This window comes from Lepus europaeus, chromosome 2 (assembly GCF_033115175.1).
Source record: "Lepus europaeus isolate LE1 chromosome 2, mLepTim1.pri, whole genome shotgun sequence".
NCBI classification, from domain to species: domain Eukaryota; kingdom Metazoa; phylum Chordata; class Mammalia; order Lagomorpha; family Leporidae; genus Lepus; species Lepus europaeus.
In genome coordinates this window covers 164611079-164626118 of record NC_084828.1, presented here as the reverse complement: position 1 = coordinate 164626118, position 15040 = coordinate 164611079, and the positions used below count along the sequence as shown (strand labels likewise).

The 15040-nt window shown below is 44.7% G+C and overlaps 1 protein-coding gene across 4 annotated transcripts in view; it reads right to left on the bottom strand.

The window, feature by feature from the left end:
* Positions 1–3358, bottom strand: part of CMC1 (C-X9-C motif containing 1) — a 79100-nt gene extending 75742 nt beyond the window's left edge. For all 4 annotated transcript variants that reach the window (XM_062215453.1, XM_062215473.1, XM_062215481.1 and 1 more), the window contains exon 1: positions 3152–3358. In XM_062215453.1, the coding sequence (XP_062071437.1) occupies positions 3152–3170 (19 nt within the window). In that variant the 5' untranslated portion in view covers positions 3171–3358. The remainder of the gene's footprint in view (positions 1–3151) is intronic.
* Positions 3359–15040: the final 11682 nt, after the last annotated feature.

Below are 15040 nucleotides of genomic sequence, written 5' to 3'. Positions count from 1 at the left end.
CAAGAGATCGCCTTCAACCCCAAGCCAGTTTACCAGGAGACAGCAGGGGAGGGAGGTTCCCCGTCTGGCTCTGTGAGCGGACCTAGCTGGACACGGCTTTTTATCAGGGGAGGCGTGGCCATTGCCCATCAGGGTATGGCACTCTGCCACCAGCCCAGAGTTCCAGCTCAGGCCCCCTCAGCACACACAGCACTTAGGTCTGCACAGACTGGTGGTGTCCCATACAGGTGTGGTTCCTTCTTCTGTGTATGACAACTGAAAATGGTGAGTTTGCACACAATACTGTGTCAGTCACATCTGGCTATTCCGGGCATGTGTGCAGGTGTGGGACTTTTGTGAATAGGGTCTGGACACTGCCCATTCCTGATCTGTTCGGAGCTGGAGATGGACACACAGGTCACGAGGCAGACAGGATTGGGACCCATGCTGTGGCATAGAGGGTAAAGCCGCCACCTGCGGTGCTGGCACTCCCATGTAGATGCCAGTTACAGTTCTGGCTGCTCCACTTCTGATCCGGCTCATCCTATGGCCTGGGAAAGCAGTGGAAGATGGCCCAACTGCTTGGGCCCCTGCACCCTCGTGGGCAACCTGGAAGAAGCTCCTGGCTCCTGGCTTTGGATCTGCCCAGCTCCAGCTGCTGCAGCCATTTGGGAATGAACCAGCAGATTGAAGACCTCTCTGCCTTTCAAATAAATAAATCTAAAAAAAAAAAAAAAAAAAAAAAAAAAAGACGAAGGACAGGGTACCTTAGAGGAGGGGGAAGAGGCACCTTGAATTTGAGTCCTATTTCTAGCATGTCTCATAATGTCAAAAAGTGCGTGACCCCACTCTGCACCCTGAGCCCTATCACTGCCCCACCTTCCTCCCTTATGCGCTTCATGGGAGAAAACATCAATGGAGGGATGGATACACATACCACATACATACTTAAGGAAACCTCCCTGGTGCCATCATTGTCCATCTTGCAAAAACAGAGAATGAGGGACAGCACTGTGGTACAACAGGTTAAGTCACCACTTGCAATGTCTGCACTCCATATCAGAGTTTGAGTCCCCACTACTCCAATTCCAATCCAGCTTCCAGCTAATGTGCCTGGGAAGGCAACAGATGATAGCCAAATACTAGGGCCCCTGTCGCCCATGTGGGAGGCCTGTGTGGAGTTCTTGGCTCCTGGCTTCAGCCTGGCCCAGCCCTGGCTATTGAGGGCATTTGGAGAGCGAACCAGTGGATGGAAGAGCTCTCTGACATCTGCTTTCAAATAAATACATTTTTAAAAAAGATTTTTATTTATTTATTTGACAGGTAAAGTTACAGTGAGAAAGAGAGACAGAGAGAAAGGTCTTCCTTCCGTTGGCTCACTCCCTAATGGCCGCCACGGCCGGAGCTACGCCAATCCGAAGCCAGGAACCAGGTGCTTCCTCATGGTCTCCCATGCAGGTGCAGGGGCCCAAGCACTTGAGTCATCCTCCACTGCCTTCCCGGCCACAGAGAGAGCTAGACTGGAAGAGGAGCAATGGGGAGTAGAACTGGTGCCCATATGGGATGCTGGCGCCGCAGGTGGAGAGTTAACCAAGTGAGCCACAGCGCGGGCCCCAAATAAATAAATTTTTTAAAAATACAGAATAAATTTATACCAATTGACAGAGGGAAGAAAAACATCTGATCTTGCTAAATGGTAGAAAAAAGGAATAAAAAGAATCTGCTCCAGCTAATAAAGAAAGTGAAATATCAAAATGATCAGAGTCAGGTTCCTGTCAAGTATCACTTGGGAATATAATCATATTGAAAAATCTGCTAAACATGGGCTTAGGCAAAGGTATAACTGGGTGTTCTTTCAGTACTTCCAATTACTGGCTATTTTACAACTTGTTAGCAACAGATGTTGATTTCCAGAATTTTGTCAAATAATTTCGGGCCAGCGGAAAAGATAATCGCCGAACCACAAACTGGTTTGATCATTATGCACTGTGGAATTCCTTTGCACTTCTACCAACTCCACCACTACCATTAACCTCTGTGCCTCAGTTTCCTCTTATGTAACAGAGATCAAAGATCATTGAGATTACTTAGCTTGATTTTTAAAAAGTGGTTCAATGAACACTATGCGTGTGTTTTTGTCCTCTGAGGGTCCCAACAGTGTCTTTTCCACTTCGGAATCTCCAAATGGTTTGGAGCCATATCACCATCCAACACGTGGAGGCTTTGTATTTATAAAATGAAAGGAATGGGGGGTGGGGTGGCGACACTCAGGTTAAAGGCCCAGCCTGCAGTGCTGGTATCTCATAAGGGCACAGGTTCAGCCCCGGCTGCTCAACTTCTGATCCAGCTCCCTACTCATGCACCTGGGAAAGCAGTGGAAGATGGCCCAAGTGCTTGGGCCCCTGCACCTGCGTGGGAGACCTGGAAGAAGCTCCTGATGGGCTCAGCTCTGGCCCCTGCGGCCACTTGGGGAGTGAACCAGCAGATTGAAGACCTCTGTCTCTACCTCCCTCTGCAACTATTTCAAATAAATAAAATGAATCTTTAACAGCAACAAGAACAAAAAGGAATGGGTAGAGCAATCACCGTCCCCCCACGAAGCTTCCGTATCTACTAACTGCCTCAGCGCCCAAGACGCAGGTGTGGCTCTGCGAGCAGAGCAGGCGCCTGAGAGTAACAGAACTCCGCTGCAAAGGAAGCAGGCGGACTCACGACGGTCAGAACATTTCAGAGCCTGGGATCCCTGCTCCGAGAGACGGCTCGCCACAGGAACGGGCCCTCGAACTGCTGTGTCTGAGGATGAACCGGGGGTCCGGGAACTCCCCAAGACAACTGGAGCTCCGGCTCCAGTACGACCTGCGTCTGGGTCAAAGGTGCCTACACCATCCAGTGTCCAGTCTGGGCCCTAAGGAGCGAAAATGACGGCGAAGGCGGCCGTGTGAGCCGAGGAGGGAAAGGTCCGCATGCCGCCAGCGGGCCACAGTTCCAACAACAAAACCCAGAGCCCCTCACCTAACGCTAACCTCGACCGAGAGAACCGGGGCCGGCTGCAAACCCCACGGCAGACGCCGGCGGTGACGGCAGTGCGGCCTCAGAGCGGACCTCTCCCAGCCCGGGCGCCCGCGGCTCCGGGCCGGCGTCCCGCCGCAAACCACGCATCCAGCCCCCGTACCTGCGGGGTCGAGCGCCATCGCGGCGGGCACGGAACGAGCGGCGCCGCGGCTCCGGGGGAGGGGGCGGACAGGGGAGGAGCCCGCGCCTGACAACACGTGCGACCGCCCGGAGAGCCCCGCGACGGGAGCCCGGGGTCGGAGAGAGGAGGGGCGCAACGCCCTCAGCGAGGCCCCACGGGTCCTTTTATCGCGTCCGCTACTTCCTACTTCCGCTGCCCGTTACGCCTGCGCCGCCTTGGCCCCGCCCACAACCCGGTAACTAGGGTGGACACCGACTCTCTGCGGGAGCGACCCGGGGAGGGGGCGTGGCTGCGCGTGCGCCGTGGGGGCGGGCGGTGCGAGGCTTGCGCAGCCTCAGTTTGGCCCGAGCGAGCGCCCGGGGAGAGCCGCGTGGGCCGGAGCTGGGTGTAGGGGGTTTGCTGACCGCGCTCCCTTTGGCTACCGCTTTCTAGGTCCGAGCCTCCCACGCTGTATGTGCGAACCGGCTGAATCATCTCGTTTTTCATTCATTCATAAATTCTGCTCGCCAGCCAGGCTGCGGACGGGGTTCTGCGCCCCCCCAAGGGACGTTCCCCCTAGAAATAACAATAAAAACGGGGTCCTTCCCGGGGGGGGGGGGCAGTGCCTGCAGGGGAGCGCTGTGGACTGCGAGGGCGGCGTGCTGTCACGGTTTCTCCCCCAAATCCGCGGCCTGGGGCGCTGGACAGTAGGTCCCTCGGTTTTGTGAAGTAGCATCTTCGGGGCTTTGGGGGCAGGGGACTGTTTCAAACCGACTCCGTGCGTTCAACCTGCCCTCCCTAGAATCCCCCCACCCCTCTTCACGGAAGGAATTTTCGGGAGTGGGGCGGGGGCGGCGGCCACGCAGGCTCGGCTGCCCTGGCTCCCACGCAACCTTCGCGGGGCGCCTCCCTCTCGCGTCCACCTGGAAGCCGCTCGCGGCTCCTGCGGCTGGGGACAGATGGGACAGATGTTTAGAAAAACAAGGAGCAGCTGCCTCTCCCCTGCAAGGGATTTAGGGCTTTCAAAACGATCCCCTCCCCGCCTACCTGCAGGCCCTGCTCCCCTGCTGCTGCTTCCGCCTGGTCAGTTGGCAGAGACGCGGAGCCCTGGAGCCGGGCTGGGAAAGTGGGTCTCGGCTCAGCAGGTCTTCCGTTTAAGGGCCTAGCTGGGCATTAGGGCCCCGATTACAGCTGCAGCTCGAGGTGCCAAGGTGAAGCATTAACACTTCCTACAGCCAGGCAGGACATCGGGTCCTTTTCTTGCATGTTGTGTAAATGTGCTTAGAAACAGACCCAGTTCGGAAGGCAAAGACGAACCTTCTTGAGGAAGAGATGGGGTGTACAGACCCGGCTGATCAAGCTGAAAAACAGAATTTGGTGAAAGTTTTACAAGGCTGTTTTATGAAAGATTGGTGCAGGATGGGTATAGGTGGAGAGGAGAGAGCCAGGAGGTCAGCAGGCAGTCACTCAGGGGCACGATTGCGTTAGTCTGGACAGGATCTGAAAAATGGCTGAGCTGGCATATGTGGAAATGTAAAACAAAGGGGTGGGCGTGAGAGTAATTGCAAAGAGGAATCTATGCGTCCTAATGGGGCTTGGGAGACTAGGGCAGGCCGTTAAGAGGATTTCTAGGTGATTCCTTTCCTTGGCAAATGTATACAAATGAGAACATCATGGCAGTGTGCCTGTTCATGCCTAGAATGAGCTGCCCTTGTGGCTCATTATGGGGCAATACCGAGACAGACACCAGTGAGAAGGAAAATGCAGTACCTGGAGAGCAGTGGCAAAGGTTGAACCATGCTTAGAGCCTGTGAAGGCAAAAAGAAGTGCTCAGAATGTAGAGTGGACATTCAAAGTACACACACACACGAGAGAGAGAGAGAGAATGTGTGTCTCCCTATATTTTTCTTTTTAAAAAAGGATTTTATTTGAGAGGTAGAATTACACACAGAGGGAGAGACAGAGAGAGGTCTTCCATTTGCTGGTTTACTCCCCAAATGGCTGTAAAGGCTGGAGTGGAGCAGATCTGAGATTAGGAGCTTCTTCAGGTCTCCCACGCGGGTGCAAGGGCCCAAGCACTTGGACCATAGCAGAGCTGGATTGGAAGAGGAGTTGCCGGGACTCGAACTGGCTCCCATATGGGATGCTGGCACTGCAGGTGGAGGCTTAGCCTACTGTGCCACAACGCCAGCCCCCTGTATTTTGCTTAATCTAATATGGAGGCATGTTCAAGCAGAAACAATCATCTTAATTGTCAGATCAATCTTGACTGATGCAGCATGCTTCTGCTGCTTGTTAATAGCCAGCTATTTTTTGAAATTGAAGTGGTGAGCCAGCACCTGCTTGCTTCTAACTGCCCAGCTTCTGCAGTAAAGGCTTTCCACCTGTAAATCTGCTCAGCCCTCTCTTTGAGCCAATGAGAATCAAATTTGCAAGACTATTAGAAGCTCCATCCCTACCAGCGGATAGATCCATCCCTACCAGCCTGGAAGAACAGTAACCATGAGTCCCTGGTGGCCCTGTCTGTTTTCTGAGCAACATAATTTAGCACCCGGTCCCCACAGCCTGTGCCCTCTCTGACTTGAATGGACTCAAGTCCATGGGGATCACCATGAAGAAGTCTCCCAGTGTGGATGGCTTACACAACAGAAACTTATTTTCCCACAATCTGAGATCCAGGTCTCAACAGGATAGGTTTCTTCTGAGGCTTCTCTCCTTGACTTGCCCCGTGTGTGCATTTTTGCTTTAAGATTTATTTGTTGTTTATCTTTAAAGTCAGAGTTACACAGAGAGAGAGGTCTTCCATCTGCTGTTTTATCCCCTACATGGCCACCACTGCCAGTGATGGACCAGGACGGAGCCAGGAGCTTCATTCCTGTCTCCCTTGTGGGTGACAGGGACCCAAACACTAGGTTTCTCAGGCCATTAGCAGGGAGCCAGTTGGCACTGAAGCAGTTGAGACTTGAAATAGCACCCGTATGGGATGCGGCATCAGAGGCAATGCCTTCACTCTGGGTATCTGTGTCCTGATCTTTTTTGGTAAGAACACCAGGTATTTGGGATTGGGGCCCACCCCAATGAACAAACTAATAACCTCATTTTAATGAAAACTACCTCATTTAAGATCCTCTCTCCAAATACAGTCACAACTTAAGGGTTTAGAGGTTGGGACTTCAACACACGCATTTTGCAGGACACATTAAACCCACAACACTCAGCTTCTCTTCCCTGAATCCCCAAATCACTTGACAAGAGCCCTGGCATCCTGCTTTCGTTCCCCCCAGAGCAATAGATTTTGTCTCTGTTTTACTTACGGTTGCCTAAGATCTGCTTCAGACTCAATCAATCCACCTCAATAAACCCCTGTCTTTTCCTCATTCTCCATGTCTGACTGATCAGAATATGCACATTGTTCCTCCTCTTTAATGGATGTTTATTTCACCTGCCAACCACACTGTCCTTAGTCCATGATCTTTCCATTTTTGTAGACATAATTACAACAGCCTCCTCACTGGCTCTCTATTCCTATGCATTTTCTCCTCTCACCCATTCTCTCCAATCATTTCATCCATAACAGTAAACATGATTAATTTTTAATATACAATCTGTGAGTAACAGACAACTTATGGGATTAGAGAATATATTCACAAGCCACAACCTGATAAGGAATTAATATCCAAATTATACAAGTGCCTCAATTCACTAACAAGAAAAAAACATGATTTTAAAAATGAGCAGAGAATTTAAATAGACATTTCTAAAAAGAAGATATACAAATGGTCAACAGGTGTGTGAGGGAAAAAACCTCAAGATCACTAATCATTAGGGAAATGCAGTTTAAAAACCTCCATGAGCTATCACCTCATGCCTATTAGAATGATTATTGCAAAAGACAAAAAGTGTTGGTGAGGATGTATAGAAAAGGGAATATTTGTACACTGTTGGTGGGAATGCAAATTAGTACAGTTACTATGCAAAACAATGTGAAGTTTCCCTAGTGCCTCAAATAATAAAAACCATCCTGCGATCCAGCACTTTGGGGCATATATAGAAATATAAAATCAGTGTGTTGAAGAAACATATACACTCACATATTCATTATAGCATTGTTAACAATAGCAAAGATATGGATTCAACCTAAGTGCCCATCAATGGATGAAAGAAAAGTGAAAATGTGATTTATATATACAGTGAAATACTATTCAGCCTCTAAAAATGAAATCCTGGGGCTGCTGTTGTGGCATAACCAATTAAACTGCCACCTGTGACAGCAGCATCCTATAAGGGCACCAGTTAAGAGTCTCAGCTGCTCTACTTCTGATCCAGCTCCCTGCTCATGCATGTGGGAAAGCAGCAGAACACGGCCCGAGAACTTGGGCTCTTGCCACCCACATAAGAGACTGGGATGGAGTTCCTGGCTCCTGACTTTGGCCTGGTCCAGGCCAGGCCATTGCAGTCATTCGGAGAGTGAACCAGCAGATAGGAAATCTTTCTCTCTTTCTCTCTCTCTAGGTCACTCTTCCCTTCAAATAAATAAATATTTAAAAATAATAAAAATGAAATTCTGTGACTTGAGACAACACAGCTGATCCCAGAACACATTATGCCAATTGACATAAGCCAGGTAGAGAAAGACAAATACCACTTACAAATGCAGTATTAAAAAAAGTCAAACTTTGAGCAAGCATCGTGGAATGGCCTATGATTCTGGCATCCCTTATGGGTGCTAGTTCAAGTTTCTTCTGCTCCACTTCTAATTCAGCAGAGGATGGCCCAAGTGTTTGTGCCTCTGGCACCCACATGGGAGACCCAGATGAAGTTCCTGGATCATGGCTTTCACCTGGCTCCACCCTCACTGTTGCAAACATCTGGGGAGTGAACCAGTAGAGTGAAGATGTCTCTGTTTCTTCCTCTCTCTCTGTAACTCTGACATCCAAATAAGTAAATAAATCTCTTTTAAAGAAAAAATCAAACTCGGAGAAATAGAGAGTAACATGGTGATTACCTGAGGCTAGTGTTTGGGGGAAATGGGGACAGGTTAATCAAAGGACACAAAATTTCAGAGAGGAATACTTAAATATTGCACATCACAATGATTTTAATTAGTAACATTATATCATATATTTAAGCATTGGTAAGAGTAGATTTTAAGTGTTCACAATACAAAAATAACAAGTATATTAAATAGCATGCTGTAGCCCTTCCACAATGTATACGTGTGTGAAACTTTCATGTTGTACACAATAATAAATACATTTTTACTTGTCAATTAAAATTAAATGAAAGAATCCTCAGTGGTTTCCTGTATCAATAACATTCAAACAGGAGTCACAAAATCCTTTGCAAATTAGTCCTAGCTTACTTGATTATTTTTATAACCAACCTCCCATTCTCTGCAATTTCTGTCACATTAATTTACATGCAATAATTCATTTAATTAGCTGTGGGGACTTCTCTGTGTACTTTCTTGCAAAAATGGGTAAGCATCCCTGTTAACACAAAAACATGAAGCTGACTGCAGAAAGGGTGTATGGTAGAAAAAGAGCGACTTTGGGACTACCTGTTCGTTCTCTGTTACTTTACTGTTTGGTTTTTAATTAAGATATAAATTATGTTCTGTTCAGTAATGAACATAATTATTTGTGTAGTTGGATGAGTTTCTATATAAGACTACATCTTGGAACTACCACCCATGCCAAGATACAGAATGTTTCTAGCAACCCAGAAAGTTCCTTGATACCCACTCCTAGGAAAACCTCATCCCCAGTATAACTATTATCTTGACTTCTATGAGCACTGATGTTCAAGCTATGTATAAATGTAATCATAGTGTGTAGTCTTTCTCACTTTTCTTGCTCTGTTGCTACGAGCTTCATTCATATTGTTGTATACGTCTAAATATCTGTTCTTCTAATGGACATTAAGTAAATCAGTTATTCTCCTGAGCCTCAGTTTCCTCATCAGGAAAAATAGAATCCCCCTGGAATGACTGATTTGAGCCTTAACAATGGCCTAAAAATAGTGCTGCATGTGTTGGGCCATTCATGAATCACAGTAGTGTTACTGTGAGGATCATCGCTCAGCTCTTCTAGTTTTGCTTTTGGAAAGCTGCTCCTTTGAACTATTAGCACACTACATGTAACTTTTAAAATTTTGGATAATTCAGAGCTACTCTGCCTTAAGAGCTAAAATCTATGTAAAAATATTTAAATCAGTATTATGTGAGATACCCTTCAAATGAACAAAGGAGATTTACCAGTGTGTCCTATCACTTATCAGGTGAGAAAAAAAAAAGTGTGAAAAAAATCACCTCTCACCTCTGCAGAGGGCTGTCTATATTTCAGATTTTGTTTTTACCATGTGTTGTTTTCTGGGTGCCTCCTTTGAAACAGACCACAATGTTCTCTGAGGTCAGAGATTCTTATTCTTAAAACATAAAAGTAACAATAGCACTATGATGAACTTATATTGAATTTCTCTTATTTTGGTCTTGGGCAGGTTCTGTGATCCTCTGTAGAATTTCTCACAAGAGCTGACAAATAATAGGCAAAAACCAGTAGTGCTTTCTATTGTACACTGAAGCTAAAATACCAGTAACATTCTATTCAGATGACCAGTTGAACTGAAAACATGGCAAGAAACTTTTGTTCATTTGAGGGAAATATAGGCAGTAAAAACATAATTGTCTTACACCATGTCTTTGCACTATTAATCTGAATTAGGACAAATGTCCAGCATTCAGCATCCACTCATCCTCTAAATCAGAGACTTCCCATATGTCGTGATCTCTGTGAGCCCGGGGAAATAAGGGTAAGCAAGATGAAGGCCCTGTTGCTAAGAATCTCAAAGTCCAGAAGAAGAGTGACAAACACATGAACAAATAATTATAACCCACTCTGCTAGAAAATGCTGTGGGACCCAGACATGGCAGAAATGAATTCAAATTCCAGAACACTTCATGTAAATGCTTATATTTAAAGCTGGTATTAAAAGTCATTAAATAATCAACAAGAAACAGGTAAATGGAGTCCTGATTGCTAATGTTTTACTAGATAGAATATGTGTGGGACAACTTCATGATTCTTGAATATGGTTGACATAGCTAGATTGTCCACTATTATTTGGAACTACATAAGATCCAAAAAGGGGGTGGGCAGATGAAAAGTTGAGAATGGGTATCAAGTTTCAATACTTTGTTACTAGCGTTATGCCCAAATAAAAGAATCCCATTTCATTTCCCTGGTATTTACCAGTCATATACAACGCAGTATGTCCAAATAAAGAGCTCTTAAAAACTCAAGCTACTATTCCATTAAGCAGATTTTATGTTCTACAGCAAGAAATCCCAAGAGATTGGTGAAAGTCTTCCTACAAAAATGAAAAAAGAATATCTTAATTAAGGTATGTAGTTTTTTAGACACCTGCCATTGCACCCTTAATAGACTACAGTATATTGCATATATAACTTTTATATGCACTGGGAAATTTTAAAAAGTGTGTGTGACTTGCTTTATTGCAATGTTCATTCCATTGCAGTGACCTTGAATCAAACACACTATCTCCAAGACATGTGGCTTTCAACCTCTCTTTCTTGTATATTGCCAAAGCCATAGAGTTCAGCTATTAGTCTAGCCCATCCTCCATAGGTGTGACAGTTTTATCCTCAGAAGGAAATAATTGTCACTACCTTGCCTAACTACTCCCAGTAGTCTGGTTTTTCCTTACAGCAGTCTTTCTTAACCTTCATGTGTATCAGACTCACCTGGAGGGTGCTCAGTAAAACATAGACTGCTGGTCCACACACCTTCTGCTGGAGATTCTAACTCTGTTGGGCTGGTATAAGGCTTGACAATTTTCATTTCTAACCAGTTCCCAGGTGATGCTAATGTACTGATCCTGGGACCATGTTTTGAGAATTACCACTCTATGGATAAGGTTGATCACAGACCTTGCCTCCATCTGGCTTGAATTTACCTATCGTTTTCCCCGTCAACAATTCTGCATTCGACCCACATTTATTATGAGGCAGTAACTTAAAGCCAGTCCTCACCCCTCAACAATCAAAGCAGAGAGGAGGGGCCGGCGCTGTGGCGTAGCAGGTAAAGCTGCTGCCTGAAGCACCAGCATCCCATATGGGCACCAGTTCTATTCCCAGCTGCCCCTCTTCTGATCCAGCTTTCTGCAATGGCCTGGGAAAGCAGTAGAAGATGGCCCAAATCCTTGGGCCCCTGCATCCATGTGGGAGACCCGTAGGAAGCTCCTGGCTCCTGGCTTCGGATCGGTGCAGCTCCAGCCGTTGCGGCCAATTGAGGAGTGAACCATCGGATGAAAGACCTCTCTTTCTGCTTCTACCTCTCTCTGTAACTCTTTCAAATAAATAAAATAAATCTTAAAAAAGAAAAAAAAACAGAAAAGTAGGGTGAAAGAGAGCCCTTATACTATGTTTGCCACTCAAAACACTTCATCACAACTACATACCCCTTCTACTGAGACCCAATGTGATTCCACAAATACAAAGTAGCACCAAGGTCCTAGGAGGCCTTTGCAATAAGTACTTTTTTTCTTTCTTTTTTCCTCCTGTAATTTCTGGTGTAATCTGAATACTTAGAATGGGAAAAGTTTCAAAGTTGTTTTATTATTCACATAAAAGTCATAAAAGGAAATGGGTCCTTCAATTTCAGCATTTTTCAACATTTTGGAAAATTTTAAATTCTAATTTATTTTTAATAAAATTTTTGAATAGAAAATATAATTAATATCCCTGTTCCCATCATTTTAATTTAATAGATGGGAAAAGTTGAAAGTCATATACGGGCCAGTGCTGTGGCATAGTAGGCTAAGCCTCTGCCTGTAGCACCGGCATCCCATATGGGCGCATGTTCACTTTCTGGATACTCCTCTTCCGATCCAGCTCCCTGCTATGGCCTAGGAAAGCAGTGAAAGATGGGCCAAGTCCTTGGGCCCTTGCATCCACGTGGGAGACCCAGAAGAAGCTCTTGGCTCCCAGCTTCAGATTGGCCCAGACCTGAAAGAAGTTTCTGACTTTTAACTCTGGCCATTGTGGTGATCTGGGGAGTGAACCAGTGGATGGAAGACCTCTCTCTCTGTCTCTCCCTCTCTCTGTCTGTAACTCTGCCTCTCAAATAAATAAATAAATAAATCTTTTTTAAAAAAGTCATATTTAAAGTGAGTATCTTTAAAATTTTAACTTCTTAAAATTCATTCTACTAATGAATATACTCACTAATAACTGTAAATGATTGGATATTGTGACTTTAATTTGTTCATTAAGAAGAAATTAAATTTCCTGCATACATTTCCTTGGTGATATGACCAAGTTAATAACTCTAATGAATGGTAAAAGATCCTTTCATAAATCAGAAGATGACTAATTGTTTGCTTTTCATAAGCTTGAGGGAGGATTTGATCAAGCTCCCATTATAGATAATTATGAAATAATTTTTAATAATATATCATGTGCTTTTTGGATACATTACTAGGAAGGAGTTTAAGGGAATTACTGTCATTGCTATGATAAAATACCTTTCTGGCTCATATAATACTTTATGAAATCAAAAGCTTTCAAAAATTATAAGACCAAATATACATATAAAATTTCTTTTGCATGTTCATTCTAGAAGTAAAAAATATTTATTGATAGGAACATAAACTACTAGATATAGTATTTTAATAAAATTTTGCTTTATTTAATAAGTATTTTTCTTAACATGTAATATGCTTATGTTGTTTTCATTAATTATATTATAATAATACATGTGACACTAAATCAGTGTGTAGGAAAATATTTAATAGAGGCTTATGGTTACAGGAAATTAAAACTTTTATTTATATGTACGTTTTTATTCAGTGTGATAGGACAATCACTCAAAGACTAAAGGACTAAAAATTATTCTATTAAGATAAACTCTGGGGTCCGGCACTGTGGCGTAGTGGGTAAAGCCATGGCCTACAGTGCTGGCATTCCATGTGGGCATTGGTTCAACTCCCAGCTGCTCTACTTCTGATCCAGTTCTCTGCTATGACCTGGGAAAGCAGAAGATGGCCCAGGTCCTTGAGCCTCTGTACCCACGTGGGAGACCTGGAGGAAGCTCCTGGCTCCTGGCTTCAGATCGGCTCAGCTCAGGCCATTGCGGCCAATTGGGGAGTGAACCAGCGGATGGAAGACCATTCTCTCTCTCTCTCTCTCTCTCTCTCTCTCTGCCTCTACTTCTCTCTGTGTGTAACTCTTTCAAGTAAATAATAAATAAATCTTTTCAAAAAAAGAAAGATTCTGTGGAGCAAGCAGAATAAAAATACAAGTTCACAGGGAAAAGCATAAAGTTACCAATTCTTAGGAAAGACCTTGTTCATGTATTTTTTCAAAAGGACAATGACAGATATTCAATCTTATTATTTCAATTCATTTGGATACCTTCCAACGAAGACACAATTGTTTTGAAGGTATCCAAATGAATGTCCTTTGATCTTTCTATATCAATGTTAATATGATATCAGATACTCTACCCTTTGTCATTATTTAAACTTATAGTAAAATAATTCTGGGTCACTGTAAAATTGTGTAAGAGGGTTCATATAAGTATATTTTTTCAAAATTTCTATATGGAGTTTTTGACCAAAATGCTTAAAGATTACTGCTAGAAAAATCACTTTGAATATGGTATGAGAATGAACACAAGAGGGCAAGACTGAAAGCCGGAGGACCACTTACTAAAATGTTACAGTCCACAAGGCAAGACAGTGGTTGTCCATGCTGGGGTGCAGTATTGGGGGTATGTGAAGGGGGTGAGTTTGAGAAATATTTGGGAGGTGGAGTGAATAGAATACAGTCAGAGAGGAGATGGGGAGGGATGTGCGAGTGAGGAAAGAAGGGTAACAGCTAGATTTCTGTTTGGGTGACAAAATGAATACCTCGGTCATTGAGAGATGGAAACATAGTGAAGAAACAACTTGGCGGACAGAAAGTGGTGACCCAAGTATATGCGTATATGTGCACGTGAGTTGTGGATTCATATCTATACATTCACGTATGTGATGGTGAGAAGAGACACTTGGACTAGAGGTTTAAACTTCGCAGGCATGAGAAGATACACATATCAGGGTGGGCACTGTGGCATAACTGGCTGGGATGCAGGCACCACATGTGGGTGCTGGTTCAAGTCCCAGCTGTTCCACTTCCAATTGAGTTCCCTGCTAATGGCCTGGGAAAAGCAGCAGAAGATGGCCCAAGTGCTTGAGCCCCTGCCACACGCATGGGAGACTTGGATGAAGCTCCTGCCTCCTAGTTTCAGCCTGGCCCAGTCCTGGCCATTGCAGCTATCTGGGGGAATGAACCAGTGGTTGGAAGATCTCTTTCCTCTCTCACTCCCTCTCTCTTTGTGACTCTGACTTTCAAAGAAATAAATAAACCTTTTATTAAAAAAGAATATGTACATATCAAGTAGATCCACAGCGGTGGATAAGATGCCCTGGACCAGGATGTAGGGTGAAGACCTGAGTGTGTGATGCACAGAAAGCAAGAGAAGGTACTATTTCAAAGAGGGGGGATTGTTGAGTGGGCTAAATGTTACTGAGAAGTCAAGGTATGGAAAGATGGTAAAGACATTGGCCTGGTAGTTTCAGTAAGGAAATGGAGACAGAAGCTGGGTTGGGCTGGGGAGAATAGTTTTTGTGTATACAGCTCTGGCACCTCCCACATTCAATAGTAACTACAAGGTACAGCAATTGACAGTGTATTTACTTGGTGTTGACAGAGAGCTAATTAATCCACTTTTTATTTTCTTTGTAACAAAGAAATGTGTGACTAACTTATGAATTGAAAAATTATGTTTTTATTCTTAAATGATCAGGTTTTTTCATGAAACTACAACT